The sequence below is a fragment of the Mirounga angustirostris genome, unplaced genomic scaffold (genome assembly GCF_029215605.1).
Source record: "Mirounga angustirostris isolate CCGP_5_RB_7025 unplaced genomic scaffold, mMirAng1.0.hap1 SCAF_15, whole genome shotgun sequence".
In the NCBI taxonomy this organism is placed as follows: Eukaryota; Metazoa; Chordata; class Mammalia; order Carnivora; family Phocidae; genus Mirounga; species Mirounga angustirostris.
Window position 1 is genome coordinate 81559704 of NW_026991723.1, and position 23986 is coordinate 81583689.

The 23986-nt window shown below is 42.4% G+C and overlaps 2 protein-coding genes across 7 annotated transcripts in view; one reads left to right on the forward strand and one right to left on the reverse strand.

Annotated features, from left to right (window-relative positions):
* Positions 1-1469: 1469 nt before the first annotated feature.
* Positions 1470-23805, reverse strand: RBM18 (RNA binding motif protein 18). Of its 3 annotated transcripts, none has more exons than XM_045883086.3 (6): positions 23667-23805; positions 20658-20786; positions 12590-12716; positions 8708-8794; positions 6912-6997; positions 1470-3518 (listed from the first exon to the last, which is right to left on the reverse strand). In XM_045883086.3, the coding sequence occupies exons 2-6, from the start codon at positions 20768-20770 to the stop codon at positions 3359-3361; spliced, it is 573 nt and encodes a 190-aa protein (XP_045739042.1). In that variant the 5' UTR covers positions 20771-20786; positions 23667-23805; the 3' UTR covers positions 1470-3358. The 3 variants fall into 3 exon arrangements, with proteins under 3 accessions (XP_045739042.1, XP_045739043.1, XP_064435735.1); XM_045883087.3 differs by having other exon boundaries at positions 20658-20776; positions 23667-23800; XM_064579665.1 differs by lacking the exon at positions 8708-8794.
* Positions 23756-23986, forward strand: part of MRRF (mitochondrial ribosome recycling factor) — an 80096-nt gene continuing 79865 nt past the window's right edge. For all 4 annotated transcript variants that reach the window (XM_054509409.2, XM_064579664.1, XM_045883081.3 and 1 more), the window contains exon 1: positions 23756-23889. In XM_054509409.2, coding sequence (XP_054365384.1) covers positions 23822-23889 — 68 coding nt within the window. In that variant the 5' untranslated portion in view covers positions 23756-23821. The remainder of the gene's footprint in view (positions 23890-23986) is intronic.

Below are 23986 nucleotides of genomic sequence, written 5' to 3' on the forward strand. Positions count from 1 at the left end.
ATGTGTGATGCAAAGCCACTGAGGCTGGAATGACATGCTCAGATTTTAGAAAGGATCGCTTTGGCTGACTGTGTGGAAAACTGACTCTAAGGAGGCACTGGTGGAGGCAGGGAGATCATCAGGAAGGCACTGCAAGGGTCCAGGCGAGAGATGACAACGGCTTGAACAAAAACGGTGGTGTTGGGGGTGGTGAGAAGTGGTTGGATTCAAGAGGGATTTTGACAGGATTTGTTGAGGAACTGGAGAGGAGCAAGAGAGAGAGACATCAAAGATAAATACGATGGGGTCAAATCACATTTTAAGATTTGAGAGAGAGAGAGAGAGAGAGAGCAGGGGGAGGGGAGAGGGAGAGAGAGAATCTCAAGCGGACTCCCCGCTGAGCACAGGGGCTGATGCAGGGCTCGATCTCATAAGCCCGAGATTGTGACCCAAGCCAAAACCAAGAGTTGGACGCTTAACTGACTGAGCCACCCAGGCGTCCCGGGATCAAATCATATTTTAGGAACATAGTGATTACATATAGGAAATACTTAACGTTCAATTTATAAGGCAATAATTAATCCTGTTCCTTTTATACGATAGTATTAAAAATTCATAGATCTATTTGCTGATTCAGAAATTAACTGTATGTAACTTAATAAACAGGAGACAGTGCTCTGGAATATTTGGTTTTAAAAAACTTTTGCTGTTGAGTTTTTACATGCTTTGGAAAACCTTTCCTCTTACGCAACACGGAGATGTCAGTTACAGAATGTCCACTGGTTCGGGTTATGTTTTGCATTTGATAGAACAGAGCCGAGATTACGAATATAGCTCATACCTCTTTCCTGAATATTTCCTTCAATTCTTCACTCTTGTAATTTCAAAATTTTATTTATTTGAGAGAGTGCAGAGCGAAAGAGAGAGAGAGCACGAGGCAGGGAGAGGTGCAGAGGGAGAGGGAGAAGCAGACTCCCTGCTGAGCAGAGAGCTCGATGCGGGGCTTGATCCCTGGGATCATGACCTGAACCGAAGGCAGACGCTTAACCAACTGAGCCACCCAGGCGCCCCCACTCTTGTAATTTCAAACAGTGAGTCAGCCAAGTTAACCCTGGTATTTTACAACCCTTTCTCCAGACTGCTTTCAGCATATTTACGACACACACATTTATTCTTCGAAACCTCGACTCTGAAAGAAGGACCAAACCCAGTGTGATACTTTCACGGACTTCCACTTATGGCTTCTTTTCAAATGGTCAGGTTTGCTGTGGGAACGACTAGTCTCTTTCTCATCTCTCATAACAGAAGTAGGCAGGCACAGCGGGTAGAAAGAACGGTCTCTGAGGTCCGCCTCTAGCCAGAGCCTTCTGCAGAGAAGGCCTTAGAGAAGCACCCTGCCTAGACACCCCAGCCCAAGTCCCCAGGGGAAACGAGCCTACCAGAGGACTGTAGTCTTTATTCCAGAAAATAAACGAGAGAAGACATAACCACACAGACACTATCTTGCATTTATTCACACAGAGGAATTAGGAATCCGTACAAATAATAAACATTGCTTTAAATACAAATAAATAGCTCTGGTTTCTAAAGGAAACAACGCTAGATAATTCAAAGTTAAGTATTTTCTAGGTTCCTATTAAAAATAGAAGACTATTTTGCATTAAGTAAGTCCTACTCCACCACAACCCTTTGAGGACGTAAGGATAAAATGGTGAATTCTGTACTCTTAAGAAGTCACCAGAAAAATGGGAGATAATGCTCCCGTCTCCCTGAACTATCCCTCAAATGGAAGGAGAGTTACTTGCATCACAGACCGAGCTAATAGATGCAGAAAGTATTTAATATCTAAAGATACCTAAAAAGATTTACCTTGGGAAAGGGGATGAGAATTTCTCTAAACCAGTTCTGTGAACTCTGAAACCTCACTATGCTCAAGATTTGGTTCAAGGGTCTTCAACTCACTTACGCTCACAGGAAGACTTGAATTCCTAAAAATGAAAGCTTCCTCTTGCCAGGAACGATCATGGTAAGGTGTCCGTAATCACTAAGAATGGCACCTAGGTCGCAAAATGGTTTACCTGATACAGAAGCAAAGGTGCTGCCCAGTGAAAACAGCCTGTCAACCTGGCACTGAAGTGACCAAAACTGCTGACAGAAACACACTCCCACATCTGCGGATTTATTTTTCTCTCTCTGTTCTTACGTTTAAGAAATTCCAAGTGGCAAAACACATCTAGGCAGAAGAATGTTCTACGAAGGAAGAATCATTCTAAAGTCACGCAGTCTTTCAAGCCTTTAAGAACCACATAAACCAGGTCATTTTACAATCTTGGTGCCTGAGTCGGGCCTGCTCCGTTGACTTTCTGTGTCCCCTGCATGTCCCCTCTTCATGCTGCACAAGACAGTTCAATTTCTTCAACACAGACCCCTACATAATTATTCATAAATAGTATGCTTGACAGAGATCAATATAGCAACGATCAGGTTTTCAAAGAAATTTTGTTTTTCTATTTAGATTGACCATGATACAATTCCAAATAGAACATTCTCATGCTATAAAAAACAATCTCATGCAGTAAGTGCAATTTTAAAAGTCCCACATTAATAACAACATTTGGCATGATAGAAGGCAGGATTATTTAGATTTTTAAAAAATGATCACTATAGAATAAAAGCTGGATTTCCAGATAGAACTTCCATTGTGGTATAAAATGCTAAATTTGAATCTACAGTTGTGTTGATGCAAACAATTTTAGGATATACACCACGCTTTCCTAACTGGGATTCTGAAACAGTAACCATAATTCTTAAACAGATTACCACATTTGCTCAAAGAATCAGCTCCCTTTTGCCAAGGACGTTTTTAGTCCAGTTGGAGGGATTTCCATAATAAATTCCGGAACAATAGTTCTCAACATGATTCAAAACTGCTCACTTCCCTCCCTCTTACTTTTTCTTTATGTTGTAAAGACATTTGAGCACAGAAAAATGGTCTGTTTTTTTTTTTTTTTTAAGACGGACGTTAATACATTTAGTTTCCTGACTTAAATAATAACATTTTTTTATGTTTGCCTTTCTCTCTGGCGTACTATATAATGTTTCTGAAGTTACAAATCCAAACAAACCAGCCAACTAGAGCATCCCAGTGTTCAAATCACAATTTTGGATACAATCCTATTTATTCTGGACGATGCTCAATTCCACACATACTTCAGGGAAGAAACTCATCCAGGAGAACATCCAGACATGTCAAGTTACCAAACGTTAACATGTGATTGTGCTCTGTTGGGTAGTACCATTCACATCGACAAAGTACAAAGGCAGAGGATTTCAGGTGCGGAGACCAATTTGCTTTTGCTGCTACCATAATTCATAATCATCATCTTCGAGATTTCCAAGCTGTTCTAGAATAAGGAGTAGTCCTTTTCTTATCTGGAGGCTTAAAGTAGGAATAAACAGGTGCTGCTGGATATTCTGCGTCAGGATTCTCTGCCATCATTTTCAGCTTTGCTTCGATGGCTTTTATCTTTGCAGTGACACTGGAAAAAGGACAGCGGAGGATCAGAGCGGGCCTGGGTGCATTCAGGAAATACTTGTGTATCTCATCTTCCTTGTGCCTTTTATGCATATCACAGAAGCAACAAGGTAACTCAAATATGAATATGCAAATATTTCACATAAAACACACACCCACCAAGTGACATTTTAACAAAGAGATCAAACCTGAACCATCTATTAAATTTTTACTAACAACCCAGACACAGTTAGCTGTACTTCGCATATGGCTACATTTAATCTTCAGACACAAACACTGCTTGACACCTTAGTGCTTGGCAGACAGCAGGCACTCGATTAATTCATGCAGAAACTGAAAGTGGCATCCGGAAGAGATGTTTGTTCACAACGGCATTAGTCACAACAGTTAAATTGTAGAAGCAACCCAAGCGTTCATGGATGTATGAAGGGATAAGCAAAATGTGGTATCATATCACACTCCAGAGTATTATTCAGCTTTAAAGAGGAAGGGAATTCTGACATACGCCACAACACGGATGAACCTTGAGGACATTATGCTAAGTGAAACAAGCCAGTTTCCACTTGCATAAGGTCCTTAAACTATTCAAAATCAGAGACATAAAGTGGAATGGGGGTTGCCAGGGGCCTGGGAGAGGCGGGAATGGGAAGTTAGTATTTAATGGGTGTACAGTTTCAGTTCTGCAAGATAAAAAGAATTATGGAGATGGATGGTGGTAATGGCTGTACAACATTATGAACGTATTTGGTACCACTAAACTGTACAGCTAAGATGGATAAGACGGTAAATGCTATTTTATGTGTCTTTTGCCACAGTAAAAAAAAAATTGGAAAAAATAATTCACGTAGGATTGAAAACAACATTATAAGGTAGGTCACACTCATTTTGCAGATGAAACAACCGAGGCACAGTAAGGTTAACTTGCCCAGTATTACATAGCTAGTAAGTGGGAGAGTTGAGATTTAAACACAATCAGATTGCAGACCCCATTCTATTAACTACTACACTGTGCCACTTTTTGAATCACTGAATAATAATGGAAAACACACCCTGGAAATCCTACAAAATCTTTTTTTTACTAATAAATAGGTGTTTCTAAATGCGATCATTTATGGAGTGCTTACAATTAGCCAGGCACTGGGCCCAGAATTTTACCTATATTGTTTCTAATCCTTGTGATAATATCCACATTTTATAGATAAAGAAACAAATGCAGAGAGGTAGTCATTTGCCCAGGGTTCACACAGCTAACACCATAGCCAGGATTCAAGCCTGGTGTATTATCACCAAAGCCCTTGCTCTTTTCTCTCCATCAGGCTGGGAGCTGAGCGGCCCTGTATTAGAGAGAAGGGGTGAGGAGACACTGCACAAGTTGGGAGGAATTCCCTTCCGACCGAGGTCACTGCCATCCCTGGACCAGAAGGCAAAGCCCTCAGGCAGTGGGTATTCTAGGACCCATGGTCCCCTGTCCATTCTCGATGCTGTCAGTGGTCTACATAGAGGGAGAGAAACTTGGAAGGGAATGTTACAATGGCCTTTTAGAGAAACCTCAAAAAGTGTGCATCTGCTGCACATATTCATAACTAACTATACCTGGCCCGTGTAGAATTAACCACCTAAGTTACAATTAAAAAGAACACCGAGGTATTACCGAGATGCATTCCGGCACCTCCTCCATTAACGGGACAGCCAGCCATTGTTCTGCAGGGGACACGAAATGACAACTTTCTCTAATTAGGTATAGATGTTAATAGAAAGATGTAAGCTGAGGTTCTCTGGATTACAAAATAAATGGAAAACACCAGACTGTCTATGATAAGTGCAAACATTGAAAAGAAAACTAAAGATACGTCATTGTAATGTGTAGAGGACCAAGCATAAATGCAGTGGTCTCTTCCCAACAGGAATCGGATTTATAAAATTTTGTGATCCCAGAGGTTCAAACTTTATGGGGAAAACAGCAGAGTGGATATGGTTCCCAGTGAACCTACAGAAGTCATCATATATTTCTTTTTAATTTCTGGGAGCAGAAAATATTCAAAGAGCACATAATTAAGAGATCAATGATATTAACTATTACATTTAATATTTACCATAAATATTAAATTTATTAAATTTTATTTGTAATATATACAGTTTAACTTATCAAATATTAAATCAAATATTTCAGTAAGTATTACAAAACAATAAGTCAACGATATTAAACTACTAACTATAAAATTAATTTTACTTTGCTAACCTTATTGCTCCTGAAAACATTTCAGGGTCACCTTCCCCTACAGCTTAGTGAGATGTTATGTTTGGTGTTTTGTCTGGTGCAGAAAATACACCAGAAAGGTGGTTTGCTTGCTGTCCGGTCCTCCATCCACATAGGCATCGTTTTCCTGACTCTGCGATTGCACGCTGATTTCTAACCCTTATAGGACACTGATGTCCTTCACATAGCTGCTTTCCCTCCCCTGGAACAGGCTTCAGAACTGTATCCCTGCATTCACAGCATTAAATTTCTTTGAAGTAGTAACTCAGAGACTGAATTTTGAAGTCTAGGAGGCCTAGCTTTGAATCTGGAATCTGCTGTTTGCTACCTGGTGGTCTTGGCCAAGATAGTTTACCTTGCTAAGCGTCAGTTTCCTCGGAGGTAAGATGCCCAGTACAGTCCTTTTACCAGAATTTTTATAATCAAATGACATATGGCATGTGAAGTGTTTAGCACAGTGCCTGATTTAGAGTAACCTCAATAAATCCTGGCTATTGTTATTGTTAAAATTTCTCCCTAGGCTACAACGCAGGGGAAAAAAACAAAACAAAACAAAACCCCAAAACCCTCTACTTCTGCTCAACCATCCACTTAACTTCCCCTTTCTCCACCCAGCCCTTCGTTCCTTCTGTTTCGAATTAACTCCGAAGAAGTAACTGACGATTTGCGCACATTAGAACCAACAGCTGCCGCCGCCACAGAAACGCAGCACAGACATGAAGGTGCTATAGACCGATGACACTCTGTATAAAGGAACTCACGGTGCGGGGGAGGTAGTGGACGATGACAAACGCCAATGAGACTTCAGGTCTCACGAAAATGCTTCTTTTTGGGGTAAGGACTGTCTGACATACCTTTGGATTTCAGGGCCCAGCACACTGGCTGCTATGTGGCAGGTCCAGCCAGCCTTTTTTGAGTGCATGAATTCTGTAAGTACAGGATCTTAGGGGTATGCCAGCAGAGGGTATGTACACATGCTGGAGATTAACTGAACACATCTCTCAACATGTCAAAAGTCAGTAGAGTCTATCCTAAATTAAGAGTCTAAAGATTCACTGAAGTATGAATGAAGGCTTGGAATGAAGAAGTGCCTCACGCTCTTGGGGAATACTTGTGTCTTTCTACAGCACACTGTCTTACCTTAGGTTAGACTGAGTGGGCTCAGTGCTTGAGGATGGCTCAAGACTGATAGGAAGGATCTTATCATTCTTGTTATGATCGTATCTCTGAAAGAAAAAGGGAAAGCACTTGGGTGAGCAAAAACCAGTCCTTGACTGTAGTGCGTAAGTTCAGAAACTCCAACCCCACCAGCGTGTCATTGGTGTATTTCTAGACAATCTGAGGACTGCTTTACATTTGGAATTAAGGCAAAACTCCACACGGTTTTGGCCTAAAAGCAATAAATTTAGAAAAAGAAGTTTAGAAGAAGCTTCCCATCTAGCCACTAGTCCTCCTTATTTGGTAGGGAAAGAACTTCAACTTTCAAATTCACAGATGGTATAAATATACAATACGATTGCCCTCCTACACTCTTGTTTTAACTGTCACATATCACCTCTTACAATATTTACTTTGCTTTATTCAAAACACTTAAAAATTTTGCTAGAGTTTTGCAAAGTACCAAGCATAACATTCCACTCTCAACAGGCCCGACTGGAGAAGAAAAGTAGTAACAGCTTTCAGCCACTGATAGAGCAAACATCCTATAGCAAAAGGGTAGTTTAATTTGATGTCAGATAATTATACACCTCTTACAAAATGTAAATTAAACACTAAAGAGTCATCAGGAGTCTGTGGTCAAAAAGACTTGTAGGAGAAGAGAACTACAAGGCATCGAGATTCTCCAATAAAAGACAGGAATGAAGGATGATTTCTCTTGCGTGTCTTTTCAATGAGACACAGAATGAGAAAACGACAGCCAGTTTGGCAAATGAGACTTGATTTTCTTTTGAGTAAAAAAGCATTTGGTAATTCTCTGTTGTTTCTATTTTTAAGGCAATGTGTCCTAGAAATTGAGAAGGCTCCGTGATGACCTGAGATCCTCAGGACCCAAAGTGTCTGAGCTCTGTTTTTCAGTTTGGACTCTGAGCTCAAGTGTTTAATTGCTGACTGTTTACTGGGAAGCTTTATGGGTAGGGAGTCTCTGATCAAAAGCCATGCTCCTATAGCTAAAGACCAAAGCTCCAAATTTAACTGTCACAGATCTTTTCATAGGCAGGTCTGTCAAGACCCCACCACGAAGGAAGAGAATAAACTCTTGGGATTGCTCCAGTCCATAGACTTCTGCACCTTTGTGCCAGGTAAAACAGATGCCACTCTCTCTCTCTCTCTTTTTTTTTTTACATGGTCGTATCTTTTCCAGTGCAGTCTCCCAAGAGACCAGCTATAAGATGAACAAGGCGACTGGCCAGTTCTCGGGCTTTGGAGACAATACAGACAGGGCAAAGTCCCACAAATAACTCTCAAACTGTCTGGAGTAATGAGATGCTGGTGCTTTAAGCACTCATACAAACTACCCATTTCTCAAGTGTTTAGGATAAACATATTCAAACTCTCCACAGAACTGGGAGGCTGGGAAGAGTCTAATAATGCCTAAAGCAACTAATTTTAAAAATAAATACATTTTTTCCTCCAAAGAACAACCCCCACCAAAAACACGATAGAGGTCTGAGTATACACATCAGCCACATGGAAAAATCAATCAAAAACAGAATCTGTGGGTATGTGGAGAGAAACAATGAAGGAACTTAATCCCTCCTGAGATGTTTCTCAAAAGAAAAATCTGGCAACACACATGGTAAATAGAAGTAGGAGACCAAAGTACGGCTGCTCCAGATGTGAAGAGGCTGGGATGCAAATGGGTAAGTGGACAACTATCTTCTGGAAAACTCATCTCGGGTGAGCTTGGTGTTGTCTTTCCAGCCCATGAGACATACCTTTACTTGCGCATGTGCCCACCGCACCACCAGCTTCTTAGACAGAGCCAGCTTGCCATTGAGACACTGGATGGCTTGTTCTGCTTCCTGTCCGGGAAAGGGACGGATGTTAGCCAAAAATTCCAATGCCTAATTAGCTGTATGTATCTCATAGGGCCTCACGAGCTCGGATGGCTGCAATCCTAACCAGACTGCCTTTGATAAACAACTCGCAAAGGGTTTACAATAAAGAAAGGAAGGCAGAATAACAGAAAGGGTATGAGTTTTGTAAAGCTGGTCAAACAAGAATGCCAATCCTGGCTCTCTGTCACTTACTACCAGTTAATCTCTGTGAATATTAGCTTCTTCATCTATAAAATATGGATACTACTACTTGTTCCTCATTGGTTATTGTGAGGAGTCAAAGAGTGCACGTAAAGAAAGCACGGAGCACATGGTAGGCACTCAATCAATGTTAGCAGATTGTTCTTATTAGTTGATACCTTTCTATACACTGCCGTCTGTTAGGACCTACTGTGCTAAGAAATGTACTCCCCTCCAGGGATCCTGGAACTATACCCCAGACTAGGGCTTATACTCTGGGTCCAAAGTGAGAAACAGTAATGGCTTCAAACGATACGGGAGTGAAGGAAACCAGGTCGGAAAAAGAAAAAGCAGGAGTGGGCGCCTGGGTGGCTCAGTCGGTTAAGCGACTGCCTTCGGCTCAGGTCATGATCCTGGAGTCCCTGGATCGAGTCCCGCATCGGGCTCCCTGCTCGGCAGGGAGTCTGCTTCTCCCTCTGACCCTCCTCCCTCTCATGCTCTCTGTCTCTCATTCTCTCTCTCGCAAATAAATAAATAAAATCTTTAAAAAAAAAAAAAAAAAAAGCAGGAGTGAGTCAAAGAGCCTGTGAGCAAGGTATTTGTGTGAGCCAATCTATGCACCTGGCTTTTGGAGCCAAAGGTTCCCTGACCCTTTCCCTATCAGATAAGGAGCCACAAGGTTAAAAGGAATTCCTGAAACTGGGTAAGAGTCACTCTATGGACATTCCCAGGAAGCCTGGTCGTACTTTTCCATCCTGCCAAACCTTCTCTGCTCCATTTGTATCCATGAGGCATTCAGCCAAGCATAACCCATGTTTACCGGGGGTGCAGAAGCCCTTAAGGAACAGGAAGAGGAACAAGATGAATCTATCCGAGATCGCAGTGTAATACCAGCAGGCGTTCCAGTTTGGTTTTACTGGCGATTCTCTTATCCCTCCAGAGCTCACCAGCATGACATTCAACAAATATCTGCGTGCTCACTATGTGTCAGCCATTGGATAGTCACTGACATCCTTGCTTAGCAGTTAGACAGATAAGAGATGTTTTACTCTTCTTTTAAGTTTCCTCTAGTCAAGTAGAATTTACATGGTACTCTCTATTGATTCTACAGCATCAGCAGTCTTAAGATGCCAGCAAGGGGATAAATGTTTCAAAAACAAGTTGCTATCTCTGTATGTCACTTCAGGGTTCATGTATTCAACAGCATTATTAAATGCCAATGGTATTTTCCTATATACCCTTGTCTATTCTCTCAACTTTCTGGAAGGTAAGGAAGATAGATATATATTTTAAGATTCTATTTATTTATTTGACAGAAAGACATAGTGAGAGAGGGAACACAAGCAGGGGGAGTGGGAGAGGGAGAAGGAGGCTTCCTGCTGAGCAGGGAGCCCGATGTGGGGCTCGACCCCAGGACCCTGGGACCATGACCCGAGCCGAAAGCAGACGCTTAACAGCTGAGCCACCCAGGCGCCCCTAAGGAAGATATTTTTAATCCCCATTTAAAAAATTTTTTTTTTTTTAAGATTTTATTTATTTGCGAGAGAGAGAATGAGAGCAAGAGAGCACATGAGAGGGGGGAGGGTCAGAGGGAGAAGCAGACTCCCTGCCGAGCAGGGAGCCCGATGTGGGACTCAATCCCGGGACTCCAGGATCGTGACCTGAGCCGAAGGCAGTCGCTTAACCAACTGAGCCACCCAGGTGCCCCTAATCCCCATTTTTAAATGAAAACTGAGGCCAAAAGAGGTTAAGAGACTTGCCCAAAGTTAATAAATAGAAGAGCCAGCAACAGAAGCTAGGCTTTGTGACGTATAGTCCAGTGTTTTAAAACCAATATCTAAGCCCCAGCATGACCACTGATTTTAGCTGTCTGCAAGAATGCTCATCACACTCTATCATTAGGGAAGAATAAAGTATTTAAAAATGCTAACCATACACAGCATTCTTCCAGTTCCTCCGTTTAGGACAGCAACGTATCACTTAGTGCCTATCTCATTTGCAAAAGTTAGAGGAAACTGAAAGAATCCCCAGGACGGATAAGGACAAACGACACTCTCGTACAGCCTCAGAACATAGTGATACATCATTGCCTGAAGGTGACTGGCAGTCGTATCAAGGCCTTTGTTGACACGGCTCCATGTCCACAAATATACGTATGCATGAACATAATCAGAAGGATGCAGATATTCACTAGCACACCGGTTACACTTTGAATCACTGGGGACCACCTAAATAGCTAACAATTGGGATTAGTCAAATAACTTATCATATATTCCTAGATGAAATATTGTGCAGTCAACAAAAATGATGTTGACTCATTTTTAAACCAGAGTCTAAGTTACATATAACAAAATGTATGTATTAAAGCTCTATATCAGTGAAGTTTTACAAATATGTAGTCACACTGGTGAAACCACAATGTCACGATATACAATGTTATCTGGATGTGTAGTAAGAGGACAGAAAATTTTTAACATACTTCGAGTGGGAAACAGGATGATGTGATCTTCTTTGCGTGCTCTAAGCCATACGTGTGTATGCGTGTGTGAATATAAAGAAAGACGAGACTAGAAAGATCTATAACTAAATATTGACAGAGCTTATTTCTGCATATTGGGCTGATTAAGTAAAGTCACTTATCTGTATTTTCATCTATAATTAACATATCTTACTTTTATAACAAGAAAAACATCCAAATAGATTATTAACACAACAATAACTAGGCAATGTCCTTCCACGTGACTAATAAAGTTATAGAGAGTTTTAAACACTATGTCTGTATTTAATAACATTCAAATTCAAATTCTTTATCAAGGCATGTCCACCCAAAGGATATAATTTTACTGTAAGAAGATACATGTAGGGGCACCTGAGTGGCTCAGTCAGTTCAGCATCTGCCTTCGGCTCAGGTCATGATCCCAGGGTCCTGGGATCGAGCCCCACATGGGGCTCCCTGCTCAGCGGGAAGCCTGCTTCTCCCTCTCCCATTCCCCCTGCTTGTGTTCTTGCTCTGTGTCTCTCTCTGTCAAATAAATAAATAAAATCTTTAAAAAAAAAAAAAAGAAGATACATGTATATATCCTGGTTGAAGCTGAATGCTCTCCTCCTTCCTGTAAATTCAAATCTGTATGCAGTTGTTCTGAGACACTGAGAAGGGTACATTTTTAAGAAATCAAAATAAAAGAGTTTGTGGGTGGCTCACCACACACAGGGAGGGCTTCTGCACCACGGGGCAAAACTATTGAAAGAAAAGGAGGCTTTGTTGGCCTGCCACTGAAGGAACAAACAAACCAGTAACAGGGAGGAGGATGTCCACGTGCTTAATGTGGGCACCCCAAAGCATCTGGTCAGAAAAGTAGGTCAGCCGCCTCAGACCAGGAGCCTGCGGAGGGTAGATTTTGAAAGCTGTTCACTCATTCGTTTAGCGAGGGTCTCCTTCAGGACGCAGGGCAAGGCACCCAGAGAGGAATCTGACACGGCTCCTGCCCACAAGGCACCACTATTCTAAGTAGTTGAGAGAGATGCGGAAAGAAGTGGGGGAGTATAAGAAGCACCATGAAAGGGGAGACGTTTCATTACCTGCTTAGTTTCGAAGTTCACAAAACAGTAGCCTCGAGGCTGCCCCTCCAAAGCACCGGACTTGTGAAAGAGGAAGTCAAACTGCTTGACCGTGCCAAACTTCTGCAGGAGCTTGAGGAGGTGGTATCTGCAGAGAAAGCACGGCCCATGAGCACACTCTGGGGATTGGGACAGCCACTCGGCCTCAAGTGTGAGATAAAAGCAGGAGATAATTTACCCTGGGGGGGGGGATCTCGCACCCCCGCCCCCTGCCTTCTTCCAAACTGCTGCGTCAGTTTATTTGGCAAACAGACTTGTTTGCCTCTATCTGGAATGGGAACTCGAATCGTCATGGCTATACGTCTGTCCAGCACAAAAATACCAAACAAAAAACCACACCTAACAAACAGCTGCCTGGCCCACAAGCACCATTTGTTTTTCTTTGGGAGAAAAGCTCAAAAATAGTGTCGATTTATTTATTTTTAATTTCTTGGCAACGAACTAGTATTTGTGAATAACTACAACTCCATCAGGAACGCATACCCACACTCCAAACGCCAAACCTACCCTATCTCAAAAATAAGTAAAGTAGCAACCACATACACATTCACACAAACAGAAAAACAACCTTGGAGGACTTCTGTAATAGATTTCATAATTAATCATTAGGTCCGAATTGCACTTGTGAGAAGCTCTGCCAAAAACCAAACCACAGCTAGTGGCCCTTCCATAAGTGCCTGTGAGTTTCAATCCCTGATGTGACTGAACAGTTAGGGACAATGTGGAACCACAACGTGCCTGAGGCTGTTCTCACAGAGGGCAGGGGAACCTGGCCAGTCCTATAAATCACCCAGTTGTGGGAAGCTAATCCACCTCAGTTGCTTTAACACAGTTTACACTTTGGAGCCTGGTCGATTTAAGAATATGGATGGCCCAGGAAGAAATTTTTTTCTGGCAGGAAGTTCACCCCAAGCTCGTGTTTGCCATTCCGCCCCTCGTCCTCTTCTTGGATTCCTTTCTCTAAAACTTACTTGGTTTCTATAGAGCTTTTAAGTTATTCAAACAGATGTGGCCTTAACAGGTTGCTGTGGCCAATCTCAATTCCGACTTCCTGTCATCTGATGTAAGGGTGAGACAAACCAACAGCTCTCCCGTTTCCTTTTCCTTTGGCCTTCCTCCTGGCATCCTCCACACTATTCAAATGGAGTCAAGGCTTTCTCTAAACAATGCTGTCCCTGTGATACTAAAAAGGTATCAGCCCACATGCTAAATCTGTTATTACTGGGAATTCTACCCCACAGGGAGTCCGTAAGGCTGTCCTTATAGCCACATTTATATTCACATTGTTTTCTAGGAGAAACTCATCAAGATTTTGTTCTTGAGTAAGAATCTCCTTTGGGAGGCAGAGAGATATGAAGTGGACCATAAGCTATATATATTAAATTGGATACTAATGCACATCAACAAGCAAGCCCATTATCCTGGATCAGGTGCCTGACAGTGGAGCAAGGAAGACATAATACAGGTCTTGCACTGGGGCAGACTACAAGGATCCCAAGGCATATTGTGGACATTAATCTGGTCTTTAGACCGGTTTTGAGAGGGAAAACTGTAACCCCCTAGATTTTAAATTCTCAACTCCCACCAGGAGACCTCAGCTGCTAGTGAGGATGGAGGAGGTGATTCTTCAGGGGAAAGGGAGATACCTCATGTGCAAATTTCTGGTTTTACTTGATTTTTGAGTAGGCGTACAATAAGGGTGAGCCTTTCGAATGCACAGACGGAAGGGCTGGAAGAGTCTCCCCTGGGTCTCTAATTAATTTATCTCTATGCCCTAATTAATTAAAGTAATCTCTACGCCCAATTTAGGGCTCGAACTCATGACCCTGAGATCTAGAGTTGCATGCTCCACTGGCTGAGCTGGCCAGGTGCCCCTCCCCCAGGTCTTTAACTCACAGCTGCATCTTCCACTTACTATGCCCATGTGTTAGTTGCCATGAATGGTGGGTCAAACCCATTTTTCCAAAAAACAATCTAAGGGCTACTGTGGGCTGGTCATCTTTTCATTAGCTCCATTCCGCTTAATAGCAGGAAGGTAAGGCGATCGGCATTTCCTAGGAAATGAATTTTAATTTACTCAGAAAAAAAAAATGCCGACAGATTATTCTTTGAAAAGCTAACAAATACATTCTGCCCGAGAAGTGCGACCTTAAGATTCCAGGAACATCTGCTTGGGTCTGTGTCTTTCAACTTCTCCAGGATTTCTTTCCTTGTTTGATAATTTCTTGAAATTATCGGAACACCGAAACAAAAGGAACGAAATGTTTACTATTTTGCTTCCTGGAGATGGGGACTGTGAGCTCTGATAGTGAAAAAAGCCTGAAGAATCTTGCTTTCACATCTGCAAGCACTTTCATCTGTTGCTGAAGTATGGGAGGGCTCACTACTCATCAGGGCCTTGCTTCACTTAATGAAACGTGGGCCCTGCGGCTTCAGGAGCTAGTACACCAGCCCCAACATATTTCTGCAACTTAGTGCTTTCTGTATTGGGTCTTGAAAATGGCCTTCCTGCCTAATGGTGCAGAAGTAATTAATCTACACAAATGTTAAAATAGACACCTATTACTTGTCAAAAACTGTTTTAGGCACTTGAACTATCCAGATGAATACAACGAGGTCCCAGCCTTCAAGGACCTCACATTCTGGTTAGAGGAGAGATATATGCAATCAAAAAATCGCAGAACACTATGATATGCACATAGAGGTATATACATGAGCACACAGATGAAGAGGCAGCGGATGTGGTGGTTAGTGAATATCAGGTACAAAGACATAAAGGTGAAAAAGAGCCTGCTCCACTGGAAGAGAGTGCGGGTAGGGCAGTTAAGTGATGAGGCTGAAAGGCAGGTAGCGGACAGACTATGAAGGACGCTGGTGTCGTTAGTGAGGGAATTTCAGTTTGATGCGTAGGCACTGGGAAGTCAATGAAATGACATTCAAGACTGTTTTAAATGCGTAATTTGTTTTAGAGAAAAATTGGTTATAAATGTAGAAATTATTACTTGCTAGGTCTTTGTGTTCTCCTTTCTGTGGTTATTAAACAGTATTACAGTGTTTCAAATTTAAGTAGCAAACAGTAAAGGCTGATTCACGCAAAGGAAGGCATTAAAAGAAAGCAGCATGAACCATGATGGAAAAATAAGGAACGGGCTGAGAAAACCAGGGTTTCTTTAGGGGTAAACACATTGTTCTCACACATCCACGCACACGCTCTCCTCTTTTGTTCTAGTTCATCTCTGAAAGTCGGCCTCAGAAGGACATTTCCCCCGGATGGCTCTCCACTGCTTTTAACTTTACTTAGTATAACCCACACGGATCACCCCCCTCCACAAACAGATGCCGTTTCCAGCTATTCCACCAGTCAGTGTTGACATGAGTCTCCATTTCTCAGGCATGGAACATCAGGGTCACCTTCAACTCTCTGATCTGTAATCATGTTCTTCATCTTTTAGACTCACCTACTGGCTTCCAAGTTCACTCTCTACCTAGGTGATAGACAAGCCTAGTTTCTGGCAGTCTCTTCTAGTTAATCTTCATCGTTAGTCTTTGCTCCTCCAACCCACTCTACATACTGATGTCTCATCTCCCCACTAAAACATCACTTTCATGTTGTCAGTATCCTGCTAAATGCCCACAGTAAGTCTCTTCTACAAGAAATTCAAATTTCTTGTCTGAGTAAATTTTAAACACCCTGTATTTATCTGATAGTATTCTATCTATCCAACTACTGTTTTCACTGTCACTTAGTATTCAACCTCTCCTTTAGTCAAAAAGGTCCTCCTGATACTCTGCTCACCCACTCTTTCTTATTTCTACTTACACCCTCTAGAATGCTCCTTCTTACTGGACGGTATTATGCTGAGCGAAATAAGTCAATCAGAGAAAGACATGTATCATATGACCTCACTGATATGAGGAATTCTTAATCTCAGGAAACAAACTGAGGGTGGCTGGAGTGGTGGGGGGTAGGAGGGATGGGGTGGCTGGGTGATAGACATTGAGGAGGGTATGTGCTATGGTGAGTGCTGTGAATTGTTTAAGACTGTTGAATCACAGACCTGTACCTCTGAAACAAATAATACATTATATGTTAAACAAAAAAAAAAAAAAAAAAAAAGAAGATAACAGGAGGGGAAGAATGAAGGGGGGGAAATCGGAGGGGGGAGATGAACCATGAGGGACTATGGACTCTGAGAAACAAACTGAGGGTTCTGGAGGGGAGGGGAGTGGGGGGATGGGTTAGCCTGGTGATGGGTATTAAAGAGGAAACATTCTGCATGGAGCACTGGGTGTTATACACAAACAATGAATCATGGAACACTACATCAAAAATAATGATGTAACGTATGGTGATTAACATAACATAAAAAAAAAGAATGCTCCTTCTTTTAGAATTTCTGCTGGCTTTGCTCTTTACTTCTCCTTATGAACTGTGCAGTGGCTATTAATTTGGCTTTCTACGTAGCACATTTAATGTTTGAAAAAGAAAGCCGGTATTAATCCTTTCAGAGGAAACCACAGTGTGGAAAATAGATAAGGTCTAAGGACATTAACTTTTTGGCTTCTCTGCTGCAGGCACTAGCAATGGTATTCGGACGTACTGTTTTTACCCTATGGTTAGATTGGGTCCCACAACAATTGAACAGAAGTCCTACATTTTAAAATTTAGAATAGGATACTTTAGTTTATGATTGTTCTGTTACGTGGACTACTAGAATATCCGTGCAAAGAGCACAAAATTAGGTGACAGGAGATTAGTCCCATCATTAACTACTTTTCAGTATACTAAGTCAACCCACTTAACTCTTTCTGTCCCATAAAACAGGAAGAGGGGCACCTTGCTGGCTCAGTTGCTTAAGTGTCTGACTCTTATTCTGAGTTCAGGTCTCAATCTCAGAGTTGTGAGTTCAAGTCTCGCACTGAGCTCCACGCTGGGTATGGAGCCTACCTAAAAATAAATAAATAAATAAAAACAGGGAAAATATTATCTGTTCTACTTGCCTCACAAGGGTGTTATGAGCTTAAGTAAGAGGAAGTAATATAATACTAGAGCTAGAAGAAATGTTCAGATCATTAGTTGAACATTCTTACCTTACAGGTAAGAAATAGGAAGCGAAATATAGTTGGGAGGAATCAGAATAGTGTAGAAAGAACATGGGTTTGGGATCTGCTACCTCCACAATTAATAATACGTCATCATTCCCTTAAATCTAAACCTCTAAGACCTATTTAGTTGTACAGGTATTTTTGGCAGCTAGCATAGCCATGAAATTGTGAATATTGCAACCACAAAATACTGAACACAAATCAACATGAAGCGGAATATCGGAGTGCTAGACAGTCGGTTAACAATGCATGTTCCACTGGGAAGAGATTAATGGGACGTCCCAGGTAACTTGAGCAGGACTCAGTTTAATAACTAAGAAGCACATACACATAGGAGGACTCGAATTAATTACAAAATAAACTTTGAAAAATTGAGTGGAAAAAATTTTTTTTTAACTGCCACTGTTTTATATACCCCTATAACCATTCATGACAATAAATATACACTATGTATTGTCTTCTAACAAGAGGTGAGAGACCATTTGTATAAGAGCATTCAAATCCATTTATAAAAGAGATCAGGAAGAGGGATGGTAAAGAGCAGGGATATGCACAGGAAAGAGATAAGAAGAGTGTGTTGAAGGGGGAAATAGCAGGAACTAGCAGCAATTTATGGGTGGGGTGTCAGCTTAATTATGAAAACTGGAGTATGATCTGCAAACTTCTCTCAAGGGTTATTAGAGTTAAAGATCTGGATTCAAATACTTTGAGATTGGACTACAAGCCAGGTGCCCCATATTCACGAAAGTTACAACACCCAATCCTACCATGTCTGGAAATGACTATTTTAATAATTCATCTAGGCTCATCATTACCCACCTTGAGAGGAATAGGATCCAGAAGTTTATGTAATTCAAAAACTTGGAAGGAAATCACATATTTCCATAAGACCTACCTTCCTAACACGTTAGGTTTCTTTACTGTAATTAAGTAAATTAAATGAGATAATAATAAGCATACCATGCTAACCATAGCTATGATTGGGGGGCTGTATCTTTAAAAAGAAATTTATTACTATTTAATAAGTCAGTTTGTTTGGGAGAGAACATGTTTTAACATAAGGAATCCAGAAAAGAAAAAGAGTAAACAAAATCGCAGGTGACCCACTGGTAGGGAAGCCACAGGCAGACCCTGCAAAGCCCTGATCTGCAGTTCAGTACATGAGGTCCACCTTTGGCCTGATATAAAAAGGGCAGAGATACGAGTAGGAAAGTTTTCTTTCAATGTTCCTGTTGATGCTCTAACTGAAGAAAACATTCATATACTCCAACTTATGACATAAACTGAGGGGGCAGATGCCTATTTGAATCTTCCTATCAAGCATCAGGACACAATTAGAACAAGTCTCATTACAGTGAATTGCAGCCAAAACAATGAACAGTGTTTCCGTGTTCCAGATTTCCATGCACACAAGCAGAGGTGGGAATGGAAACCACTCTTGGGAACATCCCCTCACAGCTTGGGTTTTAGATGATGGAAACAGCTTCACTGATCAACAGACATGATTGAGAGGTTTGGCTGATTCACACATTCATCCTCAATGCCACAAGCCATAAAGAGAACCAAAATAAATGCACAGTTCATTCCAGGGCCCCAGTGACCAAGGCAACATAACATGGGGGACAACATATCTTAAATGGCATCATAATTCCTAGAGGGACCAAAGTTATCTATATTTAGCTGATCTCAACTTGAGTAGGATTAAAGAACTAAACTTTCTGTTATGATCCTGATCCATTAGTTCACATCCCCTTCTTTCTCCCAATCCCAATCCTATATACACCTCTTCTCATCCTTGATTCAAATAAGTGGATTCTCTTGTCTCCTCTCACCCTGCCTTTAACACTATTCCAAAGGGAGTAACTTTTAGGACTGATGGCATACCCTATGCTTGCTTTAAGCGTTGATCCCACAGAGCCCGATCTACTCACTCCTTAACCATCCTGCCACCAACCATAGCCCTGTACCTACTGAGCAACTGGGAGAAGAAAAAACCTCTTAATTCTCTCTGCTAAGAAACTGCTTTCCACTATAATGGCCACAGTACAAAGAGTGGGGAGTCAGGACAATTTAATTAGTTTTGTTACCCTGAGCAAGATACTTCCATGTCTTAGGCCCCAGTTTCCTTTACTGTAGGATAAGGGAGCTGGATCATATCAGAGCTTTTCACTTGAAAAGTATGCTCCACGGAGTCCTATAACTTACCACCAAAGAAAGGGTGGCGGTTGCCAAAAGGCTTTGGGCGGACCTCTCCCCACCCTCCCCTCCCCAGTAATCAGAGCAGCTCTGAGCTTTTATTTTATAAACAGGTTCTGGTTACTTTAAGACAAGGTTCCTCAGATTTAAAAAGTCAGAGCACTGCTTAGCATGGCACTAGGCACAAATGGGCACTCGGCACACAACAGGCACTCACATCATTTCACGACTGAATGAAAACCGAAGGGACTGATGTGATCTCTAAGATGCCTTCCAGCTCCGACCTTCTATGGTTCCATGGCTGCTTCACATGAATTACAATCAAGTGGTACCGTCTGCCTGTTTGTGAAGGTACTGAGACTTCTCCTGCTTGTTCCTTCATTTTGAGGAACGAAAGTATGTTGTGGGCTGATTCTAGAAAATAATGTCTGTGTCACTGGGTACAAGGATTCAAATTGGTGAAAACAGGAAAACATCTTTGGCAAATAGGAAAAAAAGAGGTATATGTTTTAAACAATACCCAAGCCTATGTTCTTGCAGAAGAGTTCAAACGTGAGAAAAATGTCAACATAACAGGTTAGTAACAAAAGCACATACCCTTCAAAGATAATTAAAACATAAACAAAAGGGCCAAAATATATCCTGCATCTCTTGAAAATTCTTCTGAACGTTATCAGTGCAAACATCCCAGTGTTGTAGGTAACGACTTAAGAGGACTTAGACTTACTCTGTGATCTTGGGGTCCAGGTTGCCAATCCATAACCGGTGCCCTTCCTGCAAGGAACCCTCTGAAAGGATGGATGCGTTCTCCAGGGGAAGAGTTTTGGTTTCTGCTTCCATCAATCTCTATGAAAAACTAAAGGAAACGTGAACATTCAGGCAGGAGAGGAGCAACACTGTGTGAACATGAGGCTTCAAATTCAATTAACAAACATTTATTCAAGGAGGGCAAGCTCTGGCCAGTTCTTCAAAGGCCTCAGTCATTCCACAACCAGGGCCCCAGCACCAGTTCCCTTGGGACAGCTCCTCTGGCAGCCAGAGTGCAAAAGCTTCCATTTAAGGTGAAAGGGGCGTGGTTCTGTGTGCAGAAACTACAGTTTTCCTCTTCTGAAGCCAGAGGCAGACTGGGCAGGAGGCCAAAGGCTCTATTACTACATGACTCCAGTTTAAAAACTGTCACCCAAAACAAGTCTTGGAAATCACCAGAAAGAAGAGTCTTAATGGCACTGAAGGAGATGGGTGGGAAAGAGCAGCATACATGTCTTCCTCATGAAAGAGGCAATCTAGGAAATTGAAGACCGTAGATTTTGGAGTTAGAACTTGGTTTGAAAGCTGGTTGTGTGACTTGATGGAGAATTATCTGAACACTCTAGCCTCCGTTTCCTCATATTATGAATGGAGAGAACAGTTCTTATCTTATAGGGTTGTTGCGAAGATTAGAGATAGTGCATGAAAAATCATTAAACACTGCATCTAACAGCAGTAAGCAATCAATAAACGTTCACTAGTATCGTGTTTAATATTTTGGGAGAGACTCAGAAGAAGAGACTAATTCCTCCTTAGTCATTCCAGTTGCACCGTTTATTTGCTGTGTAACCTTGTTCAAGTTACTCTGCCATCCTGTACCTCAGTTTCCTCATCTCTGAAATGGAGTAATACCTCATAAAAGTTGTGTGGATTTACTGAGTTAACACACCCAAAGCGTTAAGAACAATGCATCGCACCTAAGAAGCTTTCAATTAAAGTTAGTTTAAATTATTACTAGTCTTCCATCCTGGAAGGGAGGATGAGGGTTATGATGGAGACAATAGGGGCAAGAAAAAAAACCTGGGTGTCAAGAAGACCTGGTTTCAAAGTTTGGCATTTCCACTGGAAGTCACTTCTCTCTAAGCTTGTTTCCTCATCTCTACATATCAAACCTTGCCCTGCTTGTAACTTAAGGTTGCTGAGAGGGCCAAAAATGAGATGACAGATGTAAAATAAAGCTTTAACAAATGTATAATGTGGTAGAGAAAGAAAAAAGAGCTGGGAAGATGGCAGGCTGTGTCAGACTTCAGAACTAAAATACACATAGGAACCATGTGTATCATGTAAGCAGATGTGCCTCAGAGGTCAGTGCTGCAGGAAATGTCTCAAAAACAACAGATGACATATACTGAACACTGCCGTTACCTCTTATTCATCTCAGTAGAGCCTATGAAGTCTGGCACACGGTGGGCCTCACGTGTTTGTTGAACATGTTTATCTAGCCCCACATGTGAGGGTATTCTTCTCCCTTTCTCACTCACATGTTCAATCTGTTCAGCAATGCATGATAAGCAACTGCTAACTGCTAAACCCAGGGCTATGTGCTGAAAATAGAGAAATGAATAAGCTATAGATCTTGCTCTTGCCTCCTGAGAGAAAGGTGAAACACACAGAAACAGAGGAGGAGAAACATTTTGTCTTCTCCCTGCTTTCCTTTCCTCCTATTTTCCTACAGATCACTCATTCATTAAACAAAACAAAACAAAAATTGAGCTTCTATTTCTAGGCATTGTCTAGATACTGGGGACGGAGCAGTGAACAAACAAGGTCTCCGCTAGGGATGTTTGTATTTGGAAGAGGGGCGGGGGGGGGGGGTACAAAAGGAAAATAAATAAGCAATATGTAAGTAACTACTGACAGCTGCAAACACAATTAAGCAAGGTGATTTGACAGGGAGACGGGGTCGGACTACTTCAGAATTAGTGGAGAGGGAAGGCCTCTCTAAAGGACATAACATTGAGATGAGGCTTCAATGACAGGACCTCCTGATTTTCTCATGTCTGAAAACAGCAATACCAACAACTACTTAATATCACAGGAGGGTACCATGTTTTGGTGGCAAGAGTACAGGATATGGGGCCAAAAGATCTATATTCAAATCCTGGCTTTTGTACCCAGTTATTGCATGATTTAGTAAGTGTCTTCTCAGAAAAGCTTTCCCTAAGAGTTGAGCTCCTTGTTAGACTCTATCAAAGCCACCTTTCCTTTCCAGATGATGCTAATTCAATATTATTTCCTATTCCATATTCTGTCTCCCTCACTAGAATGTAAGCTTCTACAGGGCAGGGCCTTGCCTGTCCTGATCATAGTTCTATCCCCAGCACTTAGTACACTGTCTGGCTCATGGCCGGTGCTCGATATTTACTGAATGAATAAATGAGGCTCCACTTGGAGCCTCCGTTTCTTCTTCCTTTCTAGAATGGGCCCGATTATCCCTAACTCATGGGTCGTTAAGAAGCTTAAATGAGACAGTATCTATGACAGCTCAGCCCAGGGCCTTTTGAGGAACGGTAAAGTGTAATGAGATCAAGATGGCATGCGACTATCAAAATCTTTTAGGTCTGCAATGGCGACAACCCCCTAGATTAAGAGAGTTCACAAAACGCTGTTATCTATCCTCGCATCTGACCTGCAACAACCTGGAAGGCAGGAATAATCAACCATACGGGGAAACTAAAGTCCAGAGAAGCAAAGCCACTTGTTCCTAAAGCTAACGGTAACGGCAGGGTCAAGCCTGGAACCCCGGCTTCCCGATTCCTGGCCGCGAATTCCCAGACGCGATGGGTCATTTCTCGGATTGTTATTTCCGGGCTAGCGGCGGGACAATCCGGGGCGGGGCCTGAGAAGCCGTCTTGCTAGGGCAGCCTGCTCTACGAGCCCCTCGCGGGGCCCGCGCTGGGGTGCAGGGGCGCATCGCGGCGGGACTCACCTCGTGGCCTCGGCGTCGTCCCCTCGGCTCATGCCCCAGAAGCAGATCCGACTCCACGGCCCGACGGCCCTCCAAACGCGTCCGATTCAACGCCGCCTCCTGCCAGGCCGTCGGTGACGCGCTACGCCTGCGCCGCCACGCCGCCCCATGACGTCATGGCGCCCGCGCCGCCGCCGTCACCGCGGTGGCGTAGGTCTTTTCCTAGTAACCAGGGCGATAGCTGGTGAGTGGCCTCTGCACGGCCTGGAGGCGCGCGCTGGGTCCGGGTGCCAGAAACTTCTATTCAGAGATTTCTGGGGGACCTTAGGGAGTCTGATCGC